General features: G+C 42.7%; 1 protein-coding gene across 11 annotated transcripts in view; it reads left to right on the forward strand.

The window, feature by feature from the left end:
* Positions 1-13,352, forward strand: part of LOC147998971 (uncharacterized) — a 142,681-nt gene extending 129,329 nt beyond the window's left edge. For 3 of the 11 annotated variants that reach the window (XM_087596017.1, XM_087596018.1, XM_087596019.1), the window contains exons 2-6: positions 3,216-3,332; positions 11,204-11,347; positions 11,980-12,131; positions 12,854-12,959; positions 13,083-13,352. In XM_087596017.1, the coding sequence (XP_087452143.1) occupies positions 3,271-3,332; positions 11,204-11,347; positions 11,980-12,131; positions 12,854-12,918 (423 nt within the window). In that variant the 5' untranslated portion in view covers positions 3,216-3,270 and the 3' untranslated portion in view covers positions 12,919-12,959; positions 13,083-13,352. Of the gene's footprint in view, positions 1-3,215; positions 3,333-8,784; positions 8,942-9,381; positions 10,085-11,203; positions 11,348-11,979; positions 12,132-12,853; positions 12,960-13,082 lie in introns of those variants that run through there. The other 8 variants (XM_087596024.1, XM_087596025.1, XM_087596023.1 and 5 more) reach the window with 5 other exon arrangements.
* Positions 13,353-13,700: the final 348 nt, after the last annotated feature.

Here is a 13,700-nt window from a genome sequence, read left to right on the forward strand (position 1 = left end):
GAGGATATCACCGGGAAAAATTGTGCAGATGACTGAAGCAGAAGTCCGAGGGCTGTGTATCATGTCTCGTGAAATCTTTCTTAGCCAGCCAACAGCTGTGAACACAGGTTTCTTTTGGAGAGCAGGCCTGTGCAGGCCCAGAACCTAGGTGGGACAGTTCAAGCTACCCTTTTTCCATGGCCAATCTCAGATCATATTGAGAAAGTATTTCTTGGGCTAAAGAGATGGCTTAGTGGTTAAGAGCACTGACAGCTCTTCCAGAGGTCCTGAGTTCAAATCCCAGCAACCACATGGTGGCTCACAAACATCTGTAATGAGATATGATGCCCTCTTCTGGTGTGTCTGAAGACAGTCACGGTGTACTTGTATATAATAAATAAATAAATAAATCTTAAAAAAAAGAGTATTTCTTCCAGGTGATGGATTTCCAATTTATGGAATTGAACTAACTAACTGATGGTGGAAGTGACACAGAGAGTTAAAGTACAGAAGGAATAATCCAGAATGTCCACTAACAGTTGCTGTCTCACCAGGACTTTTAAAAGTTCAGCTGCTAGAGAAGCAATGTAGTCTTTGGTTATTCTCAAGCTTAGGTCTTCTAGTCATTATAAGCTGACCATGACACAAAAAGAGTCATCTATATCAAAATAGAGAATAGTAACTAGATTCACACCACACTATCACATTACTACTGTATTTGAGGTTCTCAGTTAATATCTAAGAACCTGGAAGAGGCCTGGGTCTTGCTACACATACTTATAATTTATGTCCCCATTGTCAGCTGAGATTCTTCATGCAGCCTGGGGTCAAGGAGGTCATCCCACAAAGCACAAAACACCCATCTCAGATAAACAGGTATGGTTTATTGAATCCAAAACATCCATGAATTTCAGGACACAATTAAATGTTGAAACCTAAGGAAAATAGATAGAGAAGAGAATTAAGATTTCTAGTTCATAGATCCAGTAAACACCTTCAACAAATCATAGCAGCAAACTTCCATAAGGTAAAGAAAGAAAAGGCCATAAAGGTACAACAACCCTACAGAACATCAAACTAATTGTACCAGAAAAATGCCTCCATTCACATAATAATTAAAACGCTAAATGCACAGATCAAAAAAGCACATTAAAAGGGGTAAGGTATAAATATCTAGTAACAAATAAATTCAGACGTCTCTGAATTACACCAGACTTCTCAACAGAGATTCTAAAATCAGAAAATATTGGGCAGATGTAATGCAGACACAGGCTCCTATAGCCAGCATAATCCTCAATCACCATAAAAGGAGGAACCAGGATATTTCATGACAAAACCAAATTTAAACAATTCTTTTCTGTAAGAAAGCACAACAGAGGCTAATAGGAGGAAAACTCCAAGACAATGAACTAAACTATACCCAAGAAAGACCAAGAAATTAATCTTCTCTCAATAATTTAAAAAAAGAGAAGCACACAAACATAATTTCACCTATAACCAGAAAAAGAAGAGAATGCAGCAATCATTGGCTTTAATATCTGACCAGATCCTCTTTCCCTAATCGCCAAGCTTCCAGAGACCAAACTGCCAGCCAAAGTGTATGCAAGGATGCTCTATGGTTCAAAGTGAGGCCTATTGCCCCACCAAATGCAGACCCTAGAGGTGTGAGGTGGGGATGGATATGTGTGGGTGCAGGAGCACTGTCACATAGGCAAAGCTGAGAAGAAAAGGGATGTAAGGTTTGATGAGGGGAGTGTGGAAAGTAGGACAATATTGGAAATGTAAATAAATAAAATAACCGATTAATAAAAAATAGCCAAAAACAAAATAACAAGTAAAAAGGTAAATAAAAATTAAACCAAACCAACCAAACAAACAAACAAAAACCCCTGTAGTGTATTGGCCTAATGCTGCTTGTATTTTAATGCTAATTTGTAGAACTCAAGACTGGTTAACCCCAAAAATCTGACCCTGCTCCCAGTTAACTGTGATTATAAAGGAGCCAATAGCCAACAGCTGCACAGCAGAGAGATGGGGGATGTAAGCTTTGAGGGCTTTGCTAGAGAGGATCATGAGGAGGGAAGAAGGAGGAAGAAGCTGCCAGAGAATAAAGGAAGAACATGTGTGATGGAGAGGAGAGAGGAAGAGGACAGCAGCCATGGTTAAGGGAGAGGAGAGTCTGGTCCTGAGGGCTGTCCAAGGGGAACAAAGAGCAGCCAAGATGCTACACAGTCAGTAAGAGCAGCTCTCAGGCGAGCAGAGATCAGCAGAGACCCCAGACCAACAAGCTACGCAAGCATAACTCCATCCAAACTCCCTCTCAATATCCCATGTCCTCCATGGGCCTGGCCTCAGCCTGTGTCCTGCGTCAGCACATGTGTCTGTCTCAGCGGACATCACTCTGCCCATCAGCCGGAGCCCAAGGAAACAGTGAGAAACTACACAGCCCACCCGAAGGGTTTTTGCTGTGGTTCTATGAAGTCCCAACAAATGCAGCTCAACTACAGAATGCAAGGCAGACCAATGCATGTGTGTCCTTAGTGCAGAACCCTTCATCACGTGTCCTTTCACATGCGTGCTTTAGCAGAACATCCTTTTACCTGTGTCTGCCTCAGTGAAACATTCCTTCACAGATCTGCCTTAGCCATTCACCTGTGTCCACTTCAGGGAACCACTCCTTCAGGTGCCAATTTCTCAAGATTAGCAAACCGCATACAGAACATTCAGAACAAAACAAGATGTGTGGTCAGCATGTCCTTGAGCCAAGTCCCTTCTCCTCCTCAGTGACAGCAGGCATGTTACAGCAACAATATGAAATGGCTGGCAGGCATGGAACAAAATGGCAAAGGTATTCTGGGGGATGTCAGAGCGTACCAGCCAGCAGCTCAACTGAATTTTTAAGTTTTGATGTTACAAGTGAATATACTTGACCTTCAAACGCTGAGAGAGCACATTATAATATGAACTATATAAACTAGGCCAAGACCACCTCTAGGGCAAAGGCCCTCAGCCTGGGGGTCGTGACCCACACAGGGTCTCCTATCGGATAGTTTACACTACAATAAAGATTCATTACAGTAGCAAATTTACAGTTGTGAAGTAGCGACAAAATAATTTTGTATTTGTAGTTGGGATCCCCACAGCATGAGGAACTGTTCTAAAGGGTTGAGGCCATAGGAAGGTTGAGAAACACTGCTCTAGGAAATTATGTTTTCTTTCTCTTTCATATTTTTCAGACAGAATCTCAAACTGTAGCTGAGATTGGCTTGGCTTGGAACACGTGTGTAGTTCATGCTGGCATCAGACTTATGGCAATTCTCCTGCTTCAGCCTCCTACTCAGGAGCCTACCAGGGTGAGATCACAACCACGGGTAATGTGATTGGTGTTCTTGGTTGTCAACTTGAGTGTACCTGGAATTAACTAATGCCAAATGGCTTGACGCCCTGTGAGGGGGATCTCTCTCTCTCTCTCTCTCTCTCTCTCTCTCTCTCTCTCTCTCTCTCTCTCTCTCTCTCTCCTTCCTTCTTTCTGTTTTCCTCTCTTCAACCCCCTCCTCTTGGTCCTCCTCCTCTTCTTTGTTTTTTTTGAGACAGGGTTTCCCTGTGTAGCTCTGGCTGTCCTGGAATTCATTTTGTAGACCAGGCTGGCCTTGAACTCAGAGATCCAACTGCCTCTACCTCCTGGGTGCTGAGGCTAAAGGCATGAGCACCATTGGATTTTTTTTCTTAATTAAATTATTTGAAGCAAGAAGACCTACTTCTAATCCAAATATTTGAGATGAGGAGATAAATCTTTAATTCAGATCTTTTGAGATGGAAAGGCCCACATCTAATCTGGGCCACACCTTCTTTTTTTTTTATTTTTTTCATCTTTATTAATTTGAGTAGTTCTTATTTACATTTCGATTGTTATTCCCCTTCCCGATTTCCGGGCCAACAGACCCCAACCCCTCCCCCTCTCCTTCTGTATGGGTGTTCCCCTCCCCATCCTCCCACCATTACCGCCCTCCCCCGCAACAATCACATTCACTAGGGGTTCAGTCTTGGCAGGACCAAGGGCTTCCACTTTCACTGGTGATCTTACTAGGCTATTCATTGCTACGTATGCAGTTGGAGTCCACCGTCAGTCCATGTATAGTCTTTGGGTAGTGGCTTAGTCCCTGGAAGCTCTGGTTGGTTGGAATTGTTGTTCATATGGGGTCTTAACCCCCTTCAAACTCTTCCAGTCCTTTCTCTGATTACTTCAACGGAGGCCCCGTTCTCAGTTCAGTGGTTTAATGATGGCATTCGGCTACGTATTTGCCGTATTCTGGCTGTGTCTCTCAGGAGAGATCTACATCCACTTCCTGTCGGCTTGCACTTCTTTGCTTCAATCATCTTATCTAATATCTGTATAGGTATGTGCCACATGTGGGGCAGGCTGTGAATGGGTGTTCCTTCTGCCTCTGTTCTAAACTTTGCCTCCCTATTCCCTGCCAAGGGTATTCTTGTTCCCCTTTTAAAGAAGGAGTGAAGCATTCGCATTTTGGTCATCCTTCTTGATTTTCATGTGTTCTGTGCATCTAGGGCAATTCGAGCGTTTGGGCTAATATCCACTTATCAATGAGTGCATACCATGTGTGTTTTTCTGGGATTGGGTTACCTCACTCAGGATGATATTTTCCAGTTCCATCCATTTGCCTATGAATTTCATAAAGTCATTGGTTTTGATAACTAATATTCCATTGTGTAGAAGTACCACATTTTCTGTGTCCATTCCTCTTTTGAAGGGCATCTGGGTTCTTTCCAGCTTCTGGCTATTATAAATAAGGCTGCTATGAACATAGTGGAGCATGTGTCTTTGTTATATGTTGGGGCATCTTTTGGGTATATGCCCAAGAGACGTATAGCTGGGTCCTCAGGCAGTTCAATGTCCAATTTTCTGAGGAATCTCTAGACTGATTTCCAGAATGGTTGTACCAGTCTGCAATCCCACCAACAATGGAGGAGTGTTCCTCTTTCTCTATATCCTCGCCAGCATTTGCTGTCACCTGAGTTTTTGATCTTAGCCATTCTCACTGGTGTGAGGTGAAATCTAAGGGTTGTTTTGATTTGCATTTCCCTTATGACTAAAGATGTTGAACGTTTCTTTAGGTGTTTTTCAGCCATTCGGCATTCCTCAGCTGTGAATTCTTTGTTTAGCTCTGAACCCCATTTTTTTAATCGGGTTATTATTCTCCCTGCGGTCTAACTTCTTGAGTTCTGTGTATATTTTGGATATAAGCCCTCTATCTGTTGTAGGATTGGTAAAGATCTTTACCCAATCTGTTGGTTGTTGTTTGGACCACACCTTCTGCTGGCAGCTTACATCAAGGACATGGAAGAAGGAAGTTTGCTTTATTAATTTGCCTACTTCTTCAGGATTCCTGCATGTACTGAAGAGCAGCTGAAATATCCAGCCTTATGGACAAATCCGTTGGGGTTCAGGAGTTGCCCCATAAACCACACAAACTCTGACCTTACTTAGAGAGGGATGGTTTTTTGAATGCCCACCCTAAGACTGATCATCAGAGACGTAGCTGAGAATTTGTCAGGCTAGGACCCTGGACATTTTTCTATGTCAGTTTATGAAGACTAAACTGTGAGGTCATAGGCAGATGCTGGAAGGGCTGTCTAGTTGTCAGCACTGACTCAAGCCATTTTAGACAACAAAGGTTCATACTGACTTTTTATCTGTTTAAAGATTTATTTATTTACATATAAGTATACTGTAGCTGTCTTCAGACACACCAGAAGAGGACATCAGGTCTCATTACAGATGGTTGTGAGCCACCATGTGGTTGCTGGGATTTGAACTCAGGACCTCTGGAAGAGCAGTCAGTGTTCTTAACCATGGAGCCATCTCTGCAGGCCTCATATTGACCTTTAATTTTATTGGTCCTACATGAAGCTTATACTTATGTAATTTAAGATTAAGAAACCTCACAACATAAACAACTTCCTCCCAGTGGTTTGGGAACGGGTGGGTGGGGGAGCACCCTCGAGGGTGCTGGGGAAAGGGGTGGAATGCAGGGTTTTTGGAGGGGAAACTGGAAAGGGGGTTAACATTTGAAACATAAATAAACAAAATAACCAATAAGAAAAACATACACAAGTTATGTGATCATGCCTGACCCTGCTGTGAGTTAAATTATTTTCAGACAACAATGATAGGCGACATATTACAGCAAGAATATGAACTATCTGGCAGGCATGGAACAAAATGGCTACAGCTATGCTTTGGGAATTGGCTTCAACAGGGGTAACTACTGTGTTTTAGACCTTCCATTCCTTGTTGAATTAGCTGTACCACAGCCTATAAGCCATTCTAATAAATTTTCTTTCTCTATATACAGAGTCATTCTAGGAGGGATGATTGGTTATGTATTATTAAATGTAATGCTGATCATGAAACCCCACCACTTCCAAAGCAATATGCAAGTGTAAGTAAGTTACTGAACAATTGAACAGAAATTAAAATTTACTGCATTTATTGCGTGTGTCAGCAGGCATAGGGAACACCTGGCTGCTTACATCTCTTGGTCACTATAGAGTAGTGGGAGAACTGAGACCCACTGAGGAGGTCTCTCTCTCTCTCTCTCACTCTCTTTTTTTTTTTTTGGTTCTTTTTTTTTTCTGGAGCTGGGGACCGAACCCAGGGCCTTGCCCAGGGCCTTGCACTTCCTAGGCAAGTGCTAAATCCCCAACCCCCTGAGGAGGTCTCTTAAGCAAAGACCAAACTCCTTGCAGTTACACTGGGTTCCAGGCTTGTTCTCCTGTTTAGGCCTCACTGTGGTCTATGTACACTCAATGCATTCTCCCCATGCAGGTTCACATGGACTGAACTCAGAAAGCTGGGGTTAGGAGAAAGATGTCTGGTTAAATAGTCCACCGGGTTCACATTGTGTCAATGTGATTTAATCTAAGGACAAAGAAGTGGAGTTTCTCTGATGGCTTTCTTCTAAACCCTTGAAAGGATCACTGGGGTTTGACCTCAGTACTTCATACTTCTTGCTGGGTCAGCAACACTCAGGGAAGCTTGAGATTGCCATAGGCACAGTATTAGGCTAGATATACTGAGTAGATGATACTAAGTTGTTCAGATGGTCATACCCATTTGCATGGGTTCTTGATGTGCACCTAAGGAAAGAGAGATTAATGTCCTGAGAATAGGAAGATCATTTCCAGTTCTTTTCTATCATTCCAGATTGAAAGACTGGTAGGGAGAGAATGGTAAATAATCAAGAATTCACAGATGATGCTTTGAATGCAGGGTGGGTTTCTGTGCTGGTTTTAGACAGGGTCTCAAGTATCACATGTTGCCCTCTACATGGCTGGCTAGGTTCACTTTGAGCTCAGATGAACCTCCTTCCACTTTCCAATAAATAGGCTTACAAGAGTGGCCTCCAAGGACTGTGAGGACAGCATTAGCCTTTGACAGTTGAGGTGTGCAACCCACAACTATAGTTTTAGCAACCTTTTTTCATGTCTACCAGCTATTTCAGATTGTTGCTGTTCTATGCCTGACAATCAAGGACGCAGAAAAATAACCAGATAGAGAGCAAGGACATGGTGATCACATCCTTGCCTCTTCTGTACGTTCTGGATGAGGTTTGTTAAAATTCCAATATTGAAAAAAGCTTTATATAGGGCCCATCACATTAAGGGTCACTGTGCACTGTTCTATCTAAAATGGTCTAATCAGAACTGACTAACATATAACACTTCCTGCAGTCCTCATATGAGAAGCTTGAGCTTTTTGCTTTGACTTTTTCTTTTCTCTTTCCTTCTTATTTTTTGCTATATAAGTTGAGAGAAAGATAGTTAGGGCCATGAATTTGCCCCCAAAATTTGAACTACGGATGTGATCAATCAGTGTTAATGTGTAAATTCTATACAGTATTCATTTTTTATTATGATAGATGCTTTTGTGTTTGGTGTGGTGGCTATTTCCCAGTGTACAGGTGCTGGGACCTTACTCTATCCACTTAATGATGTTTATAGCTTCATTTTAGACGTTTATGTGCACCCCCTATATCTCTTGACTATTTTATTTTTCTGACAGAAGCTCTTGGTATATCTTACTCAGGCTTGTGAGCAGTGCTCCTTTGGCGACATTGGTGCAGAGAGGAGAACCCCACAAGCAGAATGAGGTTCCCTTCACTGGTGGCTCCAATTTGCACTTTCCTCTGCCAACTGGTCTCCACACTTTGCCTAGCACTTTAAAGACATCAACTCTTTCTCCTAAGGAATTTCTTGGCAATTGTCGATTGCTAAGCACATGACTTCATGAGTGTTCCCCTAACACACACCCATGTTGTAAACTACCATGCAGACTATTTCTTGATGTGATATAAAGCACCTGTACAGAATGAGACAGGAGAACTTTTGACTGCATATTCAAGCTGGTGTGAAATCTCAGGAAGTTTTAATGGCTAACATTGGTGAATGAGGACAGTTTGAGTTAGGATGAGACATTTTTGGGCAAGATATGAAAAGAAACATTCATTTAGATGCATAGGAATTACTAAGGTTTTTTATAATCAAGCCTTGAGGAAAATTTGGCTTTGGAAGCAGGAGATGCTCAGTGGCTCTCCCCAGGAAAGTCTCCTGGAAAGGGCACATCTGCTTATGCTCAGTACAGGGAGATTATTATCAGGGAGGCAAAGTCTGCTCCCCGTGACATCAGCTGTCCCTTCTATGACACTCTATTGTCTCCTAGAGAGTTCTGGCATCCTCTGTGATGTCACCAGTGTTGGAGTGACAACCAGTGCCCTAGTTTCTCTCAGACTGAGTCTGGTGGTTACACCCTAAGACATGTTTTCCTGTCTTCACAACCGTTTTGGGAGGGGGAACGTTGATTGTGGAGAGACTAGAGTGAAGGAGTCTAGCCTTTCGTCTCAAATTAATGATGGACAAAGACAGCACTTCTGGGGAATGTTGAGTAAGTTCTGGGCAGTATATTTTGAGCTTCCTGTCAGGGGGGCTGCAGGCTTAAGATGACCTTTCTAGCAATGGGCCACAGCAACTGGAGCATCTGAAAAGGAATTGAATTTCCATGAATATCACAATTCCTGAAAGTCAAGGATTTCAGAACTTTAGATTCTCTATCCCCACTGGGAGGATATGGTTAGGCAAATGCTATTACACTGTGAACTTCTGGCCTTTACTTTTCAGTTCATTTGGTATGTTACATTGATATAAAAACACAATCAGGAGTCATGGAGGGTCCACTTTTTCTGAGTTTAGACAGGGCAGCAATGTACTTCACTATCATTGCTTCTTTAAATACAGTGGATATCTGACAGTAGGAACAGGGGGAGAATTGTGCTCCAGGCAATAACCTTATGTTCTTAGACCTTCTCTGATTTCTTCTAATTGCAGGGTCAACGTTAGCTTTCTATATTAGAGATGTGTGTTACAAACATGTTTCTACAATACCAAAACTATTTGGAACGTGTAGACCAAGATTCAGCCTGTAACCTATGGGTACTTCTGGGGCATTGGGTATTTCAAATAGGGGAATTGATAAGTCTGTTGACCATGTCCTCCCTGGAAATGCATTTTAATCCAAAGTTGTTGGCCTAGAGTATCAGGGTAGGACATCTGAGTGTCTCCAATCACTCAAGTCTTGGATGGTGAATTTATCATCTGAGTTCTGAAACCACAGGGGTGAGGAAACCAAGCTGTACCCTGTTCAGCTGATAATAATCCTGGAGTAGCCATCTCCGTCGTCCATGTAAGCACGTGATATCCGGCATAGGGAACACCTGGCTGCTTACATCTCTTGGTCTCTATAGAGTAGTGGGAGAACTGAGATCCACTGAGGAGGCCTCTTAAGCATAGACCAATCGCCTAGCCGTGACACTGGGTTCCAGGCTTGTTCTCCTGTTTAGGCCTCACTGTGGTCTATGAACACTCTATGCATTGGGCCAAGAAGGAAAAGGAGAGGCTGATTGAAGAGCTGCAGCTCATTACCGAGGAGAGAAATGACCTGAGAGATCACCTGAGGTTTCTGACAGAGAGATCCATGAAGAACGGGGATGAATCGCTCCAAATTCTCTTGTTTCATTCCTGGGACTGCAAGGTCACCTTCATCTTATCCTATTAAGGTTTTGGGTTCTAGAAAGCTGTGCCTCCCTAACCACCCTGTGCTAAACCTCACATCCCATATAGAGGAGATTCAGAACCTGACCCTGAGGATTGAGATGGAAATTGGACTCATCTGCTTCCATTTATTGAAAAGCAGATCTTGTGGTCTGAATGAAGAATTCAGGGATAAAGTCAGGGAGAGTGAGTTCCCAGTGTGCATTTGCAAAGCCCTTGACAGCTGGTGGCTTTGCAAGATTGTAATTGCAGTGAGTTTATGGTGAGTCTCTATACTTGCTAGGCAGGGGACTGAGTGCTGGAAGATCCAGGCAGCAGCCTGAGGGGCCTGGTCCCAAACTGTTCATCTCAATGCTTGACTAGAAGGTCTCAGGCTCAGGCCTGTTTGTTATTGTCTGTGTGTCTTGCCCTCTGAGACAGCAATGGTGCATGCATTTCTCCTGGTTCTCACAGTGCTCTCTGTTTCCATATTTGTCTTTCTCTGACTCTGTTTACATTTCACTTTTTTGTGGGTGTGTCCTAGTCTGTGAGTCTGTGTGTGCATACATCCAAATGCATATGGACAACTTTTAAATGTTTATATTTCCCTCCACATTGGAATCTAGGGGTCTATGTCTTGGCCTGAGTATTTACTTGTAACACCTTCATGGTGATGTGAATGCCTTGTTCTGGGAGCCCCACTGTCAACAACACAGTTCTTTGTCTATGTGACCACGTTTGTATGTTTATTTTTATTCTTTGTGTAGATTATAATTTTGTGTTGATATAAGGTCTTTTATCAAAACAGGAGAAAAGAAATCACAGGTTTCTGGCTGTGTTGGGGTGGGGAGCATGGAGAGGTGTGGCCTAGGCTCTTGATAGCTCAACTGGCTTGACTGCAGATTTCCTCTTGATTGAACAAAGGGAGCCAGGGAACCCTCCATCTGGATGCTGAGATTCTGGTGTCCTGGACGCAGAAAAACACGTTTCTGAAGCTGAAGAAGATCTAATATGTAGAATTCAGAAGGTGTCCTTCCAGGACTGGGGTAGTACAGGACCCACCCTGAGTTCATATATTCCTAAATGGTGATGTTCATTGGAATCTATCATTTGGGGCCAGGCCACACTTCAGGCCAAATCCATATTATGAAGACCTGGAGAGAATGGAGGAGGCGGTCATGTCAATTCTGCACAACTTAGAGATGGAGAACACTGAGATCCATGAGAACAACCATAAGCTGAAGAAGGAGATTACCTTCTCTAGGTAAGTCCTGGTCAGAAAGGCTATCACCTGTGGAATGGCCATTTCTGATTTCTTTGTTCTGGATTGGACAGTCTTCAGCTATGATTCTATCTCTTGTGCTGTTTATACATCGGTGTGCCAGGGTCATTAGGACTCAGTTTTCAGTTCCACAAAAGACTGTTACTCATCCCAGGATTGTCTAGGCATCTTCAGAAGGCTCTAGATAGAACAGCATTGATTGAAGTCAGCAGAAGGTTATTAGGCTGACCTGGACCTCTGGGGTCACACCAGGTTTTACAAAACTCAGTGTGTGGACCACATGGTTAGCATGACCTTCTCTTGGTTCTACTGACCTCCTTTGAGGGTGTTGGCCCACTGCTAATTTATGTTGCCCCCATGCATTGGGCTTTCATGGATAGATGTAGATCCGTGTTCTTTTTGAGAGATGTGGACACTAATTGTGCTCAGGCCAAACAAACAATTTATTCTTCCCCGAATTAACTCTTTGTGGTTTGTGGAGCAGCCTTATATGTATCAAGATGTATTTTATTATGTCTTCATGGGTATCTGGGAACTGGTAGAGTTAGTGGGACTTGGGAGTAGGAATGGGAGAAAGGGGCAGCATGATCTTACTATGCAGACTGTATTTCCAGAAACCTGCTCAGCCAGCTCCTGATGGAGAACACATGCAGGAAGAAGTTGGTCCCACTGAAGCAGGGGAGCAGGGAGGGACATCTTGAGTGTGCACTGAACCAGAAATATTTGGTTGACTTCAACAAGAAAGATAAAGACCCAGCATCATCTGGTAGGGACGAGCAGCTGTGTTAGCTTAACAATATCTGATAAAATTTGCCAATTTCATACATCTGTGCTTTCTCCTACCACCTTTCTAATTTACACTCCCAACCAGCCAACCCCCTCATGCAATGGAATTGTTCATTGCTCGGCCTATGCACAAGTATTTTGGGAAGTTAAACACTTTGCAGAAACTGAATTATTTTGCAAGTATATTTTGCTGCTCTTTTTGAAGGTGCAGTCTAGAAATGGTGACAGATGAATAACATACCTCATTATTGCATATCCATGTGATAGATTGGATCCTATGTAGAGTTTTGAACAAGTTCGTGGTTCTTTGACAAATGACACTCTGTGGTCATGTGACTTCTTGTGTAGGAAGCACCTTTCCGGGATAAGAACCAAGTGCAAATGTCAAATTAGTACTTGTCATTGGCTTTAACCTTGGTGACATATGGACATCTCCTTTCTTCCTGCAACCCAATGAGGTCTCTACCCATTGCCCTGTTCTTGGTTCGCACTGGTATAAGTCTGGGTCCCAGATTGGCAGCCCACATTATTTTGAGGCTCTCTGGAGATTTTGCCTTGCCTGCAGAGTTAGCAACAATGATATCAGTTAAAAGGTCCATGTCGACTGTCCAATAGAACTGAGGTGGTAGAAGGCAGCATTCTGACAGCTGGCTTGCATTTCCCCACAAAATCAGTATCTTAAAAACTGCGTTCCTCTCCCAGGTCTCAGAAAGTGCAAGAGAGCTGGAATTGGACACACCCCAGTAAGAGAGCTTCCTGAAGAATAAGTTGCTTTCTCAGGAGTCCCTGATGTCTAACATCCTGAATGGTAACAACATTTTTTGGATGAGTATTCTTCATCAGAGTTAATTTGAAATTTCTTAGAGACCGTAAATTTATATAACACCAAGCCAGCCTGACTGATTGAGATCTTACTCACTTTCTTCTTCAGAAAACACCACTTGAGTGACACCTTGGGAGACCGCCTTTCATTACGTGTGCTAGAGGAGACACAGCAATACATCTGTGCTTCTACATGTTCGTTAAAAATATGCAGTTTAGAAATATTTTTGTTATGATTTTAATTGAAGTTTTTTTGTTGTTTCCTATTTATATGTTCTTGTTACTATTTTTCACTTTCAAATATTTTTAAATATTTTTATTCATTTTAATCCTGTTTTGTTATAAAAATGTATTCGTTATGAATAAAAATTGAATTCTATCTCTTGACTCTTAAGACCATCATTCTTACTCAAGGGTTCTGTCCGCTCCTGTGGACTTAGAACTTACAGATAGAGATGTATCTCTGCATGTTCCATGGAGCCTGGGCTAATAAGTGAATTCAAAGTCACCAAGGGGTACCCAGTGTGACAGTGTCTCTTGTGTGGATAATGTGGCTGTTTCTCCGACACATACTTTGTGATGTAATCACTGACATGCTTTACCCAATTGTTAGGGTCCATGTGGTTCTTCTGAGAGAGCAGCAGATGCTCTACCCTGTGAGTCATCACCACAGCTCCTGCAGGTGGCTTCTGTTATTCCACAGGAGGTGCTGTATTAGTTGGACAGG

Source organism: Rattus norvegicus, chromosome 19 (genome assembly GCF_021556685.1).
Source record: "Rattus norvegicus strain SHRSP/BbbUtx chromosome 19, alternate assembly SHRSP_T2T, whole genome shotgun sequence".
NCBI lineage: Eukaryota > Metazoa > Chordata > Mammalia > Rodentia > Muridae > Rattus > Rattus norvegicus.